The 15054-nt window shown below is 54.8% G+C and overlaps 6 protein-coding genes across 6 annotated transcripts; 4 read left to right on the top strand and 2 right to left on the bottom strand.

Annotated features, from left to right (window-relative positions):
• Window positions 1-393: 393 nt before the first annotated feature.
• B0I36DRAFT_243395 (uncharacterized protein) lies at window positions 394-3593 on the bottom strand (the record flags this gene model as incomplete). Its single annotated transcript, XM_046149981.1, has 11 exons — window positions 394-950; window positions 1047-1767; window positions 1823-1925; window positions 1978-2217; window positions 2273-2372; window positions 2427-2549; window positions 2616-2639; window positions 2694-2958; window positions 3029-3039; window positions 3100-3273; window positions 3341-3593. 11 exons carry the CDS (start codon window positions 3591-3593, stop codon window positions 394-396), a joined length of 2571 nt encoding a protein of 856 aa, XP_046012932.1.
• A 988-nt stretch (window positions 3594-4581) lies between these two features.
• B0I36DRAFT_323516 (uncharacterized protein) lies at window positions 4582-6863 on the top strand. Its single transcript, XM_046153987.1, has one exon. The coding sequence runs from the start codon at window positions 4648-4650 to the stop codon at window positions 6784-6786; it is 2139 nt and encodes a 712-aa protein (XP_046012931.1). The 5' UTR covers window positions 4582-4647; the 3' UTR covers window positions 6787-6863.
• Window positions 6864-7205: 342 nt separating this feature from the next.
• Window positions 7206-9573, top strand: B0I36DRAFT_323515 (major facilitator superfamily domain-containing protein). Its single transcript, XM_046153986.1, has 2 exons — window positions 7206-7998; window positions 8072-9573. The coding sequence occupies exons 1-2, from the start codon at window positions 7583-7585 to the stop codon at window positions 9192-9194; spliced, it is 1539 nt and encodes a 512-aa protein (XP_046012930.1). The 5' UTR covers window positions 7206-7582; the 3' UTR covers window positions 9195-9573.
• A 221-nt stretch (window positions 9574-9794) lies between these two features.
• B0I36DRAFT_120610 (Fructosamine kinase-domain-containing protein) lies at window positions 9795-11936 on the top strand. Its single transcript, XM_046148028.1, has 6 exons — window positions 9795-9984; window positions 10070-10188; window positions 10282-10951; window positions 11038-11164; window positions 11259-11315; window positions 11637-11936. Exons 1-6 carry the CDS (start codon window positions 9900-9902, stop codon window positions 11698-11700), a joined length of 1122 nt encoding a protein of 373 aa, XP_046012929.1. The 5' UTR covers window positions 9795-9899; the 3' UTR covers window positions 11701-11936.
• Window positions 11937-12731, top strand: B0I36DRAFT_120611 (uncharacterized protein). The gene is made up of 3 exons (XM_046148029.1): window positions 11937-12080; window positions 12142-12544; window positions 12620-12731. The coding sequence occupies exons 2-3, from the start codon at window positions 12234-12236 to the stop codon at window positions 12720-12722; spliced, it is 414 nt and encodes a 137-aa protein (XP_046012928.1). The 5' UTR covers window positions 11937-12080; window positions 12142-12233; the 3' UTR covers window positions 12723-12731.
• Window positions 12732-12739: 8 nt separating this feature from the next.
• B0I36DRAFT_241965 (glycosyltransferase) lies at window positions 12740-14181 on the bottom strand (the record flags this gene model as incomplete). The annotated part of the gene is made up of 3 exons (XM_046149872.1): window positions 12740-13651; window positions 13720-13964; window positions 14028-14181. The coding sequence occupies 3 exons, from the start codon at window positions 14179-14181 to the stop codon at window positions 12740-12742; spliced, it is 1311 nt and encodes a 436-aa protein (XP_046012927.1).
• Between the last annotated feature and the right edge of the window lie 873 nt (window positions 14182-15054).

Genomic DNA, 15054 nt, shown 5'->3' with positions numbered 1-15054 from the left:
GGCAAAGGAAGGGGGGTGGTGAGCGGTATGACCATGATCAAACTTAGACGCGGACCACGTTGATCTGACCGACCTGGTCACGACCACGTACTGGAGGTAACGGTCTGCTTGAATAGCTCATACTACGAGATTCGGCGGCTTCGTCCCAGTCAATCCATATTTTACGCAACGTTGCGCTTTACCAAAAGTGGTCAACATAGTCCAGATCGTTGTGCAGGAGCAAGAAGAGTAGAATAGATTGCATTTGCCTCAGGGCATATTAAGACCAAAACTAGCGTCGCTAATCATTGTCCAGGCTACTCACAAGAACTCTCTCTCCGCTGGCCTAAACAATGGCTGTACCCATTAGAACGCGGTGGAACACCAGCACCCCACACAGAACCTCCCACTGCTTCAAGTGTAAATTTCCTTGGTGGCAAAGTTCAACCCGAAACCCTCCATGGCCAAGTCGTCGCCGAGCTCGACCAGGAACTCGTGCGAGAAGTCGATCAAGGTCCCGCGCACCCGCGACAGCCAGTCCTTGACCTCGCCGACGCCGCCGGGGAACTCGGACTTGACGACGTGCCCGTACGGCACGCGGTTGGGGTCCTTGTCCTCGCCGTTCTTGTACTCGTTGCCGGGGATGACAAAGTGGCGGCTGAAGAACTCGTCGTACTGCTGCCAGTTGCGCACGGCGTCGTTGGGGACCGGGTGGAACACCTTGCTGAAAACCTCGGTGTTTGTGCGCGCCGTGTCGGACCAGAGGCGCAGGAAGTCCTGGCCCAGGGGGTCCTCGACCAGCCGGTCGCTGTTGGAGCCCCAGTCGTAGTCCTGCGGGTCGGCGTCGACGGGCGTCCAGGCTGCCGTTGGCTTGTCCCAGCGCTGGTCGGGCACGAGGCCCAGGTGCTTCCGGAAGAGCTGACGGCGGAGCGAGGCGGCGAACTTGCTGGCTGTGTACGGGCGTCCGGCCACTACGAAGGACATTAGAAAGAAGTCACGGGGGAAGCTCAGGGCTAGCTGGAAGACAAGCCCCAGCTTGGTAGTGAGGGTTCCAAGATTCAACTTACTTCGGCTCTCAACGGGAGTGGGGTCTTCAATGACGACGGCAATCTCAGAGTCGTGGTTGCCGAGCTGCGAGCGGTCGTTAAGGTTGGCAGAGCCGCAGATGACCAGTCTGTCGTCGGCAATAAGCACCTTCGAGTGAATGTACAGCTCCTCGGAGATGAACGCGTCCATCTCGGCTTCGGGGCTTCCATTCCAGGGGACTTGACGAATGTCCATGCCGCCTTCCATGTAGCAGCTGGAGACGGTGTCCCAAGTGCTATCCTCTTGCTTCGCAGCCGCGTACTGGTAGCGGCTGTAGGCCTCTGTTCGCTGCGGCGGGCCTTCATTGTGCTGCTGGTCGTAGCCTTGGCGAGCCTGGTCGTAGGACACGCCGCTCTGCTCCTCGGCTCGCTGCATCGTGGACGAGGTGTTGAGGCGGTCATAGTTCCGCAGGTTGTAGAAGCCAATGTATCGCTGCCAGTCTGTGACGCCGCGCTGCTGCAAGACCTCGATGATGCTGTGGCCGCCGCGGCTGATGCTCTGGTACTGGAACTCCAAAATGGCACGCGTTCCGAGAGCACCGTCGGACTTGAGGTCACCTGCGAAAGCCGGAACAGCAGGCATGATTACGACAATGCGGAAGTCTTCGCCAGCCTCGTGGGCCTTGACAATGCGGTTGACGATGCAAAGGCCGATCTTGTTCGTCACTGGCTTCTGAGCGTCAGAAGTAGCAGTGATGAAGAACTGTACTTGTTGTTAGCTCATTACGTTTTTGCGGCTGATATATAAGCGGTCTCACCTGGTTCTCAATGTAGACAAAATGCTTAGCATTCGTGATAGCATCCATATATGCATTTGCAATGCTGTGCTCGGTAGGATGTCCGGCGGACCATTCACAGCAGCTTTACTCTTGTTAGTACACTTTGCGAGCCCATAGAGTGATTAGGCACGGACCTTCTGCAAAGCTGGATAGCAGCACTCTCGTGTCTCTCGTCTGTTCGTCTCTGCGAATCGTGCTGTCGTCCCTGCTCGCCTTCATCGTCGTCGTCACCCATGAATCTCCGGAACCGCCCATGCATCTCGTGCATGTTGCGGGGAATGTGATGCTCCTCGACGACGGCGCCACCTTCAATGCTGAGCTTGTTGTACTTGCCGGCATCTTTCTTCGAATATTTCTCATCCTGGATGAAGTTCCTGGAAAGAGGTTCAGTGAATGTACGCTTTGGAAATGTGTCAAAGGTGAACGCACCACCGATCGACAAAGTGATCGAGCAGGTTGGTAACGATGGGCCCAACCATGGAGACGGTGATGTCAGACCAGCCCATTCTGCCATTCTTGGAGCGATCAACTGTGTTGGGGTTAGAAGAAAGTGCTTTTTGAGATTGTAGAGGTTTTGCCATACGCTTGTTAGGGTGATTCCAATCGTTGACACCCTCGAAATCGAATGCACGAGCGTTGTTGAAATCCTGCCCTGGGAAGATGATATTGTCCAAATTACCGGGATGGGCATCACTGATCGGATGCGCTAATCGTGCAGAAGGTTAGTTTTCTGGGTGACCTTCACCGTATGGTCTCATCGAGGTCTACATACACATCGTGTCCCATCGTCCGAAACCTAGGGGTACGTTAGCCATCAGTCTTCTTCATCTTGAACCATGTATCGCCTTACACATATCAAGACCACCCATGAATGCCACGCGACGGTCAACCACACAAAGCTTCTCGTGGTGGGCCCAATACAAGACCGTGTCGCCAAATTGGCCATAGATAGAGGCAAGAGCGCCTGTCGAGGCTTTGGCCAGATCACCAGGCTTGTAGGTCTTGATAGACAGACCCGAGAAGCCAGAGATGACCTCTTTAGAGTTTGGCGTGTGATCAGGGTGTCTGAACACCTTGATGTTCTGGTGTAGGCCCTCAAGGGCGTGTTTGGTGTGCTGCCGAAGGATTCAGGGTCAGATGTGAACACCTCGCAAGTGCCTAGACGCGCAAGTAAACTTTACTTACAGCAGAATCACCTTTACGATTCCCAGTGTCAGCTCGCTCTTACGCTCTGCTCCAGAATGGGCCCAACTTACAGGTCAGGGCGGCTGCGACCTCCTTGTACACGATGATCCGCACGTCTACACCGCGTTCTGCGGCAGCGTGGAGCATCTTGTCAAGGCGGTAGCGCTCATTGTGTGCAGGGGGGCGACGCAAGTAGAGCTCCGGGCTCAGCCACCAATCCAAGATGTAGATGCTCTCCTTTGCATCTGGATAAGGAACGTGTCAGTCGGAGACAACCCATCGCGTGTGGTTCTGCTGAATAGTATAGCTTACTTTCAAGTGCCATAGACACGGCCCAGAAGTACGAGGCACCATCCACGTACCACTTCACGTCGCCAGAGGTCTGGGGAGCAAAGGACTGGAAACGGTTGCTCGAGTTGTAGTTGTCATGGTGGTGGTCGCATGCTCCATCGTGCGTATGGGAGTGCTCTTTGTCACCGAGGTTGAGGGCAGACTGGGCATGCTGCTGGACCTCTTTGAGGCCCTGCTCGAGGCGATCTTTCGCCTTGTTGAAGAAGCGGTCCATTCTGAGAGCAGGCGGTGGTATCGACAATCAGTGCAGCTCGGCTTCTCACGAACGTGTAGCTTCACGCTGTGTGTGTCTGTAAGAAGAAGATGGAGCGTGCAGTCACGAGTGAGCTGAGGACCCTGTTTTTTCTCAGGCGGCCTCCTCTTGGAAGCTAATGCTGGCCAAGCTGGGTATGTGGGATCTTGCAGCTAAATATGCCAGCAGAGGGGACGAGAAAAGACAGGGCAAGCCGCAGATGCAATGCTGAGGGGCGATCTTGAATGTGCCTTGGATATGCAGTGTGTGACCAAGGAACGCTCGAGTTCGTGTCAATGCACCGCGAGCTATATCTCGTTATTTATCAGGTCGTCATGTTCTGCCTCACGTAGACCACGCCTTGTCCTTGATTCACAACTGCTTCAAGGCCCCTAGCTCGGCCCACCTCAGCTACTGATCATCACACACATGTTCAGAAGCATACACAACAGACTGGCCGACCCCCAAGGGCTAACTGCGGGAAACCCCTGAGCGCTCCCGGCTAGTGGATGATGTCGACAAGTCAACACTTCACAAACATATCACACCACACAATTCCCTCCGCCATTTCAGCAGAGGACAGCTCATTAGGAGTCAGGAATGTCACACCCTGCCAGAAGCACACGAACTGCATAAGCCACTTGCGTTACGTATGTTGCATGCGGCGTGGGGCCTCAGCTTCTCATGTTGTGAAGGGGGGGGAGGAGTGAGGGGCGAGGGGTAGCTTGACGCATGTGCCGATGAGATCAGCGTTGCCTTGATTTAGAGTCAGGCCATGAGGTGGGGCCAGCTCGACAACCCGCCCACACACTTCTGGACCTTAGCTTTGTCTGAGCTAAGCATTTACACCACCTTCCCTTTACCCAATGGCACCTTCACCGCCCGCAATACTGCCGGCTGAAAATTGTCAGACCCGCAAAAAGTTTCTGAGGTCCACTCCTGGTTCTTGCGCTCCCAATGCAAGCCGCGGGCTTCTCGTTGAAGCACTTGCGCAAGTGATTCGGGTCTGCGAAGCTGTCAGAAATTACAAGCGACAATGCCAAAGCCAGCCAAATCAAAGCCTGCCGTCCAGGCGTCGGCACCCAGCAAGGATGACCGTTTCGCCAGTTTTGAGAACAACCCTCGGTACAAGCTGCCTTCCAAGCTACGCAGCAAGACGACCGTGGACAAGCGATTCTCGCGCATGCTGAAGGACGACGACTTCACAGTCACGGCCAAAGTCGACAAGTATGGGCGCAAGCTGAAGTCGGACAACAAGAAGAAGGCTCTACAGCGACTATACAAGGACGAGGATGAGGATGATGAGTCTGAGCAGGAGGTCGAAAAGGACGATGTTGTGCAGCGCGAGCTAGAGAAGGCCAACAAGTCCTATGATCCAGCTCGTGGTGGCGGTTTCTCCTCATCAGAGTCTGAGTCTGACTCGGATGAAGAGGAGGAGGAGGCCGCGGAGGAAGAGGAAGTCGACACATCAGCCAGCGTCAATCGCCTGCGAGATGCTCAAGCAGATGTCGAGACAGGGGACGTGACGAGGAGGATAGCCATTGTCAATCTCGACTGGGATCACATCAAGGCATCGGATCTTATGGCCCTGTTCTCGAGCTTTGCGCCCAAGGGTGGCCGCATCGAGAGGGTATCGGTCTACCCCAGCGAGTTCGGAAAGGAGCGTATGCAAAGAGAGGAGCTGGAGGGACCCCCAAGGGAGATCTTCAGAAAGAAGCAGGACAGTGACGAGGACAAGTCTGAATCGGAGTCCGAAATCGACAGCGACGAGGACGAAGACGAGAAAATCAAGAATGACATCATCGAGGAAGGGGACGACCAAGATTTCGACAGCGATGCGCTTCGCTCATACCAGCTGGACAGGCTACGATACTACTATGCGGTCATGGTCTGCTCCGATCCAGCTACAGCCGAGAAGATCTACCAGGCGACGGACGGCACAGAATACCAGACTTCGTCAAACTTCCTCGACCTGCGATTTGTCCCAGATGATGTCGATTTTGACGACGAGCCTCGAGATGAGTGCAGGGAGATGCCTTCCGACTATAGGCCGACAGAATTCGTCACCGACGCCCTCCAGCACTCCAAGGTAAAATTGACGTGGGATATGCACCCAGAGGAAGCTGCGCGCAAGGAGGATATCAAGCGCGCCTTCACGGGTAGCCGAGCCGACTTGGAAGAGAACGACTTGAAGGCTTATCTCGCCAGCGACAGCGAGGACGAAATCGAGCCTCTGGACAATGCAGAGGGTGGAGAAGATGGGCAATCTGGCCTCTCGAAAAAAGAGCTGAAAGCGCAGCGCATGCGAGCTCTACTGGGTCTCGGCGCTGAATCTTCCAGCAAGTCCTCAAAGTCCGCGCCCGTCGGAGACATGGAGATCACATTCACACCAGGTCTCATGGATGATGGGCCAAGCAAGAAGAAGAAGACAGACCCGGAGGCAGAGGAGACAACAATCGAGAAGTACAAGAGGAAGGAGAAGGAGAGAAAAGCCCGCAAGAAGGAAATGGCCGTGCAGAAGCGGAGCGGGGAGGCTGAGGCTGAGAGTGATGAGGGCGGTCACCAGGAAGAGGCCGCGCAAGACGATCTTGGCTTTGACGATCCATTCTTCACCACAGATGGGCCCACAAAGCCAGCCACGAAAACATCTCAGAGGAAGGAGGAACGCCTCAAGAAAAAGGAGGCCAAGGCCGCACAGGATGCCGAGAATGCTGCCCAACGCGAGAAGCTTGAACGGATCATGGCCGAGGACCGCGATGACAATGATGAGCGCTTGGATCACTTCAACATCAAGGAGATCGCGCGGGCTGAGAAGCTCAAGGGCAAGAAGTCCAAGAAGGGCAAGAAGGCTGCTGCGGCTGCAGCCAACGAGGACGGCCTGCAGGATGCCTTCAAGATGGATGTGGCCGACGATCGATTCGGCGCAGTGTTTGGGGACCACAAGTTTGCCATTGACCCTTCACATCCACAGTTCAAGGCCACTCCTGGCATGAAGCAATTGTTGGAAGAGGGACGGAAGAAGCGCAAGAACGACGAGCATGATGCTCCTGCCGAGGTCGTACGTGACGACGACCGCTCATCGAAAAAGAAGAAGCAGAAGACGACCGGGGAGAAGAACGATGACCTCGCCTCACTTGTCGAGTCCGTCAGGCGCAAAGCCAACAGCAAGAAGTAGTCTGCGACTTGATTATAGCATCTACAGATACCAATGTGTAAACACTTTGACAATCTATCACTTCTCCATGGGGAAAACTAGAACGTTGAACTCATATGTTCAAGTGACGATGGCGACGTTTGTGGGCCGTGACGACGGCTTTGCTTGCGGTTCAAAACCACAACGAGCACGACGAGACATGGTTATGTGGTGGGTTTTGCACATGAACGACGGTTGCCTTTAGTACGCTACTTACGCGTAGGCAGTGTCTCCCAAAGGATGCCCAGGCACAGACAAATAGCTTCTCCATTCATGTCGCGCACACATGACGGAGCATGTTATGCCCAATTAATTGACTTTCGCGACTAACACCTCCGCCTGTCGGAACTACCCAATCAGGCTTCGTGCAGGTAACCCCCTCTTGCTTACAACAGAACAACCAACTCACATTTTTCCAACGGACGAAACCCTCCGAGGCGTTCAGGCCTTTCTTTCTAGACAACCAACCACCGTTGATTTGTCAGAAAACCATCGCGCATACATCACCCCTGCGACGCGGCCGAGCACTCGCAGGACCGTTCCAGGCGTGCATCTCAACTCCCTTGGCGGTGTCGTCATTCCCTCTAACGCCCCGATCTGACACCTACGAGCTGATCTCAGTTCGCCATCGCTAGGACGACATCTTGCCTGTCGTGAGCTTCAAGGTGCACTTATAAGACGCCTCTTCCTGGCACGGGAAAAGAGATCATCTCTCGAGGTGCTTTGGGGTTTTGTCTCGAAATCGAGTACAGACAACGAGCGGTTTTATCTTGTGACCATGGCCACCACGCTCTTGCATTCTCTTGTCCAGGTTGAGGCCGAGCCCAACACAAAGCCGCAGCTGCCAGCTCTCCCAGAACGTGCCGTACCCAGATCTTACCCAGCTGCTCCCCGCAACGGCGATAATGGCATAGAGCTCTCTCGTCTGCGTGAGCCACAAGGTGCGGCGAAGAGTGTCACTGGCTCAAGTTCACACAGAGAATCTTCACGCCCAGGCACTAGCGATGGCATTGCTGATCCCGATGTCGAAATGAGCCCACAGAATCCCACGGCTCCCGCTGATGCGTTCGACATTCTTCCGAGCTTGTCAAGCCCGCCAATGAACAAGTATAGGCTCATGACCGCCTGCTTGATCAATTTTGTTGGAGGTATCACGGACGCGGCGCCGGGAGCCTTGATTCCCTACATGGAGACGTGAGTTGCTCAAGGCGAAATCGGCGACACTTTGAGCAGGACGGACGTTCGTGACTGACGGATCTTGTTGCAGACACTACAACATCGGCTATGCTGTCGTCTCGCTCATCTTCGTCGGCACAGCTTTGGGTTTCATAGTCGCCGCGCCCCTCATTGATACTTTGCGACAAACTCTGGGCAGAGCTCGAGCTCTGATGCTCTCACAGTTGCTGCTCATCATGGGCTTCATCCCGCTTGTCTCCATGGCTCCATTTCCCTCCGTTGTGGTGGGCTTCTTCTTCATCAGCTTTGGAGCGGCTGTTCCCTTGGCCATGAACAACGTCTTCTGTGCGAATCTGCGCAACGGCACGACCATGCTGGGCCTCATGCACGGTAGTTACGGAGTTGGCGGCACAGCCGCTCCGCTCATTGCCACCGCACTCATCACGCAGACAAACATGCCCTGGGGACGCTACTATCTCTTTCCGCTGGGATTTACTGTCTTCAACTGCGTTTTTGGCGGCTGGGCGTTCTGGGCTTACGAGCAAGAGCAGCTGGGAAGCAACGGTATCACTGAACAGCTGGCGGCGGGCGCCGGCTCTTCTGCCACGCGGACCAGTGGCCGCGAGGTCCTGGTAGGCATGTTCCGCGCGTTCCGCCTTCGTGTGGCCATGCTCGGCGCCCTCTTCCTCTTTGCGTACCAAGGCGCCGAGGTGTCCATCTCGGGCTGGGTTATTTCGTTCCTGATCGCCACGCGCAACGGCGACCCGTCCTCCGTCGGTTACGTCACGTCCGGTTTCTGGGCCGGCATCACGATCGGGCGCTTCGTGCTGTCCCCCGTGGGCGCCAGGATCGGCGAGAAGCTCTTTGTCTATCTTCTCATTGGTGGCGCCGCCGTGTTCCAGCTGCTCGTTTGGCTTGTTCCCAACATTATTGCCGAGTCCGTCTCGCTCGCCATCGTTGGTCTGCTCCTGGGCCCCGTGTACCCTTGCGCCGCGGCGGTCTTTGCGCGCAACTTTTCGCGCAAGGAGCAGGTTGCCGGCCTTGGGCTCATTAGTGCATTCGGCACTTCTGGAGGTGCTTTTGCGCCGTTCACCACTGGTCTGTTGGCCCAGGCGGCTGGAACTTTTGTCCTGCACCCTATTGCCATTGGGCTGTTCGCCGTGATGGCTGTCACTTGGTTCGGCCTGCCTAGCGCCAGGAAGAGGACGGATTAGAAGAGAAAGCCTGGGAGCAAGACTCGATAGCAATACCAAAAGCCCACGGTGGGATGGGCAGCAATTATACCTTGCTCGCAAATAACTGGATGGTGGGACCTGATTGAGAGGAGGAATGTGCAAAGCTGGGGGAGACCATAGAGACAGGAAGGCGAAGCCGGAGGGTTTGGCATCCGTAAGGGCATTAGATATGAATCCTTCTTCCTGGGTCTCAAGTCTCTTTCAATTGCTTAGACCATAAAGGGACAACGTGTGAATCTGAGATGTGCCTTCTAGCATGTGCAAAGATGCTTGAAGGAGGATAGTCTTCAACCCAGGGGAGCTAGAACACGGAGACGTAGAAATGACCAAATACCTTCAAACGCTGAAGTTACACCTAAATGATGAGATTGCGAGTTTTCCAAGACTTCATATGCTGTGAATTGAGGCCTATTGTATTCTATTGTGTGATTTAGAGCGTGTACGCTTCAGTGCAAGTTGATAAAGTGAGCGTTGTCGGGTTCCAGATTCCTGTCGCTTTGCCGCCAAGTTTAGCAGTTGTGGGGAGCCTCTGAAATCCACTCAGATTTAGGCCGGGCTAGCATCTTGCACCTACACAACGACACGTCGAAGACTTTACATACCGGCCCGCCTCCTTTCTACATCACAAGATTTCCTCAGTAGGCCAGAAGTGCAAGCGGAGGGCAAACGGTCATCATACCCATCATGGTGGAGGGGCATTCGGTTACCCAAGTCGGGCCGGACGTTCCAATGGCGGCGATCGAGGTCGTTGACCCGGCGGTCATTGCAAGTATAATGAAACCCCTGGATGAGCCCAAATCTATGCACCGTGCCTCACTCAGCTCAGTAACTCACTATGCTCTCAATTTAACCAGGACTTCCCGACGATGTGCAAGTAATATCCTTGAAGCCACACGGATTCAGCTTTTGGACGCGCACAGCACGGCTAGACACCAGACTTTCGTCTGGATCGCACGTGAGCTACTTTCTCAAGGTACGAGACGCTCCGGACACCCTCTTTGGCCTGCTCGGGTCTTGACAAACAGCAGCAGCCATTTGATGAACAAAGAAGACTAACCTCGTACAGACAACCTCTGGCGAACTAGGCCGGAACATGGTCCACAGCGAGCACACCAGCATGAGCATGATTCATGACCTCAAGCCTTTTCTCGTGCCCAAGCCGCTCGCATGGGGCTCGTACACAACTATTCCGGACGTTCACTTCCTCCTCTGCGAGTTCCGGCCCATGAAGAACGAGCTGCCGGAAGATATCGACGGGCTTGCAAAGGCGGTGGCAGAGTTTCACAAAGCCAGCTTAGGCAACCAGACACGCATCTCTGCGCCTGCCGACAAGAAATATGGTTTTGATCTGCCGACATACCATGGGAATGTGCCTATACACCACGGGTGGGCGAACACCTGGGAGGGATATTTCGCCCGCACGACGCGGCATTTGCTGAGCATGGAGCTCGAATCTCGAGGTCCGTGGGGCGCTATAACTCTTCAGAAGGACGACATGGCTAGCGGTGGCGGTGGTGGCGGCCGTGGTGGCCCAAGCGAGATTGAGGACTTGGATCAGGACATCATCATTGATTTATTTTTCAACCGGGTGGTCCCACGGCTCCTCCGACCGCTCGAGGCGAACATCAGCCCGGTGCTCATACATGGAGACTTGTGGCACGGAAACGCTGGGGTGGACTCGAGTACAGACCAGGCCGTGATCTTCGACGCTGCGAGCTTCTGGGCGCATAATGAGTGTAACGTTCAGACACTTGAATTTTCATCCTTTTCCGGACTCCACTCCACAAGACCGGACTCGCTAACAACCTCCCTCTTCGATCAGACGAGCTAGCGGTATGGCGACAGCCATGGAACCAGATCAGCAATGGGCACAGGCTGTGCTACCATAGATACTTTCCTCAATCTGAGCCGGCAGGAGAATATGACGACCGAAACCTGCTGTACTCGACGTAAGGCCGCCTCTTGCACGGTCCTGCATTCAATCTACGTCTTGTAGAAGAAATGATGGATGACATGGAACAAGCGTGATGCTGACGGTTACAGACGCGTGAACATCCTGGATTCGATCCTATATAAGGATGACCCATCCTACAGGACGAGGTGAGTTACACACGATCTCATCTCCCCTTCTACCTTTTGAGTGTCCTTCATGAAATGCAATGAGGGTGTGAGACGAAGATTTGTAAACCGTGCCTCACGGTGCTCAGGACTCAAGCAAGCGAACTACTCTCACCTATACCTACTCTGCGGCTTATCTCGTACATGGCCGGGCCCATGGACATCATGCTTCTTGGATGCTTCGAGGAAGGGGAATGTGCTACTCTCACATATGCCTTTCGAACTTTTCCCTTTGGCCTTCAGGTTTTCTTCCTGATGGCCGTTGGTCATTTGTTGCTAACACGAGCCTTGTTCCACTTCTAGTTACATGTTTGCCATGCGTGGGCTTGTCGACAAGTTCTCGGGCGAAGTAGCGACTCCAGCATAGTGAAACACAACGCAATATTCACCTAAAGGACTGGGGCTTCTGTGAGAAAACCTACCGGGAATCCGCAGGGGATTAATTGTAAAATGCATGTCATGACGTGACAGCAGCCATTTCGCAATTTGTTCATGGACGAGTCGCGCGTCAGTGCACACTACTCTGTGTGAAGTTTTTGGGCACCGTCTGCGGCTTGACAAGGACACGTATCTCCGGCAGAATATAGACATTGCCAACTTTGGCGAATTGTCTGGCTGGAATTCAGAACATCGTGGAGAGTCACTCAATGTTCCCTTACCCAAAGCTCCCCGTGCGTACCTTACCGTAAGAAGGCGTGCGTTGGGTGGAACGGACGGCTGTCCCATCCCATGCCCCACCAAAAAAAGGTACAGAGCCCATTCCGCATTTTTTCGACCTTCGCAGATTTCAAACTAACTACAGGGACAGCCATTGCTCTCACGTTAAACACGACGACAGCACAGCTTGGTGCCCTTGACTATTTTTTATTTTTTATTCTCGCCTACTACCAGAGGAGCACCATGGGCCGACCCAAGCGAGACGTGCGCGCTGCGGCCGAGGAGTCGACCACCCCGCCGGACGAGCTCACCGCGCAGCAGTGCGTGGCCAGGGTGCTCAAGGCCGAGGGCAATAGCCTGTACAGCTGCGTGCTGCCGGACAAGCGCACCGTGACTGTCCAGCTGCAGGACCGCTTCCGCAACACCATCTGGATCCGGCGCGGCGGCTACGTCCTCGTCGATCTCACCCCGACGGAGGAGCACAAGGGCAAGGTCACGGGGGACATTGTCAACATTGTGCGCGACGAGAAGGAATGGCGCAAGCAGAGCTACTGGTATGCGTTCTTTGCGTTGCAGTCTGTTTTCCGGGAGGGCCGAGTTTGCGAGGCTGACTAAGATGGCAAATTTAGGCCCAAGGAGTTCGCCAAGAGCACAGCGTATGCTGAGGACTCGGACGACGAGGAGTCCACTGTTGGCCGCATGCCTCCGTCAGACTCGGAGAGCGAGGATTGAAGACCAGGAGGATCACCTCATTTCCTCTGAGCAGGCGGGACGCCGACGCTCTGGGGAGGCTGGACAGCAGCCTCGGCAACCTCATTGTGTAAATACACCAGTCCCACGGTGGTCGCAAGTACTGCGACCACTACCCCAGAGCTTACCGGCGTGCTTGGGTAGACATTCCAGGCCCATTCCTGCAGTGCCCACAGAGCGTACTGCAGGACTGGATGTGCTCCTGCCCGCCACAAAAGAAATGGCGTCGCCCAGGCAATGTACGCATAGAACTGGTAGTGCAGGGTTCGCGCGAAGAGCAGGCCGATGAGGTTGGCAGAGAGAATGGTCGTAGCCACGTACGCGGGAGTCAGGCGCGATGCTATCTGGTACTCTTCTTGGGCCGTGAATGGAGATTTGAACTGGAGAAGGGGGATGATGACAGCGTAGGCAGGCTTGCCGGTAGGCTTGAGCCACTTGTTGAGTATGAACCGGATGAGGAAAGAGACATGTCCAGCTAGAAGTGTCAATGCAAAGCGTCGGCTGAGAAACACCTCCTCGCCTAGAAAGCGCCAGTTGACCGTCCACTTGAAGAGAAACTGCCGGGAAAGCTCAAAAGCCCGCGAGAGGTAGCCCTTGGCGTTCTTACGCAAGAATGTCTGCGCCATGATGTATTGGATCTGAGCCATTAGAGCCGCCAGCTTCAGGCTGCCGGACAAGCCCTTCGCCAGGAATAGGATGATGCCAACGGCGGGCAGATCTAATAGGAGGGTCATCTTGACGCCGAGACCGAGCGAATAGCTTAGGGCGCCAGCCGTCCACCACTTGCGCTGGAACAAGTAGATTGTGAGCCATAGAAAGAACGCAGCAAAGCAGTCGTTGAAGCATCGCAGCATGAAGATACTGTGCAGCCGCTTTGACAAGATCAGCAGAGGGAAGACATATGGTGGGACCTGTCCACTGGTGTCAGTGTTCAACTCGATCTTTGCACACAGAGCACGGATACTGCTTTGCGACGAACCTTGGCCTTCCAGTAGCACGACATGACCAGAGCCAGGGTCGCCATGTACAGCAGTGCGAAGAGCTGCTGGGCCAGAAGGATATTCCTCCCTTGGTCAGTGAGCCAGTATAATCCTGTGTAGATGTAGACATGGAATCCAGGATAGACAAGAGGGCCCGTGCCGCCCTTGATGACAGTGTAGTCGCGCTCGCCATTGACAAACTGCGAGACCTGCTCCATGTATGCCTTCCAGTCGATCTCGGTATCTGCGCACAAGTCAGCCCCAGCTCGATCCCCGTCTATGAGAGTAGCCACAATCCGCCACTTACAGGGAATCTTCCAGATGATAGCAGCACAGAAGACGGCATCGAGGAGCAGGAGCGCAAAGGGGACGAGCTTTGCGAGCGGGTGCGTCTGGCTGCAGGCGACCTGCGTGAACAGCCCGTACGCCCTTGCGGGCAGGCTCTTTGGGCGGTCTGCCATGATGTCGACTGAGCGCTGGTCCACGGCTCGTTGATGCAAGTTGCTGATGTGTGGTCCTGAAGTTGCCGCCGCTCCGTAACGTGGAGAGTTTAATTGCGTGGCGGCGGCAGGAGCTGGCCAAGCTTGCAGTGGACCATCAGTGGAAAGACCCCTAAGTTGGCTGCAGCAAAGGGTTGGAGCGTGTAACAGCCAATCGCATCTCGCCCCCTGCCGCTACGGACCCACCTTGATATTACTCCATGGTCACCTTGTCAATGTGCCAATTGTTCTCAAAACCTCGAGCTTTGTTGATGAAAAGTTTCTGTTTCTGGAAACGGTCGTGGCAGTTTCCTTAGCCCTCACAGTCCTGCAAAAGCAGAATTGCCAATAGCCTCTTCTGTCGACAATGCTGCTGCGTTTCGGGGTGGTCTCTGCTTGAAATCCGAACTAAAGTCTGCCAGATACGCTCGACACGTGGAAATTCTGATTCATCTGCTCATTGTTCTCTCGTAGGAAGAAATGCAAGCACCCCCAGTCTAATTACGAGATGAAATGGTCGTATGGGGATTGCGTCCAGGGCCACGTGCAGGAAACCTCCCATCCTGTGTCTCTGGGAATCATGTGCCACTGTGCCATTTGTCAAAGTGTTTTTGCAGCATGTAGAGCTACAAACGACAGACAAAGCGAATCATACTTGCCATGAATCGTTACTCACGTTTAAAGACGTCAGGGGGTTTGCGTATTGCGATGCTATCTTTCACCTGAGTGCTACCACCCTGCTTACACGCCCCGTGCGGAGCCCGCCATTGTATCTGTTGCCCCGGTCCCAAAGATGGACAAGGCGATCAGTGATGCTCTGCCGAATGTGCCAATGAATTTGAAGCGTACCTTTGG

This window comes from Microdochium trichocladiopsis, assembly GCF_020744255.1.
Source record: "Microdochium trichocladiopsis strain MPI-CAGE-CH-0230 chromosome Unknown B0I36scaffold_5, whole genome shotgun sequence".
Taxonomy (NCBI): domain Eukaryota; kingdom Fungi; phylum Ascomycota; class Sordariomycetes; order Xylariales; family Microdochiaceae; genus Microdochium; species Microdochium trichocladiopsis.
The sequence above is the reverse complement of the archived record's forward strand: the minus strand, read 5'-3'. Positions and strand labels throughout refer to the sequence as shown.

Coding starts and splice junctions, on each gene's coding strand:
- B0I36DRAFT_323516 (XM_046153987.1), top strand. CDS start 4,648: ATGCCAAAGCCAGCCAAATCAAAGCCTGCCGTCCAGGCGTCGGCACCC.
- B0I36DRAFT_323515 (XM_046153986.1), top strand. CDS start 7,583: ATGGCCACCACGCTCTTGCATTCTCTTGTCCAGGTTGAGGCCGAGCCC. Junction 7,999..8,071: donor TTGATTCCCTACATGGAGAC/GTGAGTTGCTCA, acceptor ATCTTGTTGCAG/ACACTACAACATCGGCTATG.
- B0I36DRAFT_120610 (XM_046148028.1), top strand. CDS start 9,900: ATGGTGGAGGGGCATTCGGTTACCCAAGTCGGGCCGGACGTTCCAATG. Junction 9,985..10,069: donor TGACCCGGCGGTCATTGCAA/GTATAATGAAAC, acceptor CAATTTAACCAG/GACTTCCCGACGATGTGCAA. Junction 11,165..11,258: donor CGAAACCTGCTGTACTCGAC/GTAAGGCCGCCT, acceptor TGACGGTTACAG/ACGCGTGAACATCCTGGATT.
- B0I36DRAFT_120611 (XM_046148029.1), top strand. CDS start 12,234: ATGGGCCGACCCAAGCGAGACGTGCGCGCTGCGGCCGAGGAGTCGACC. Junction 12,545..12,619: donor TGGCGCAAGCAGAGCTACTG/GTATGCGTTCTT, acceptor TGGCAAATTTAG/GCCCAAGGAGTTCGCCAAGA.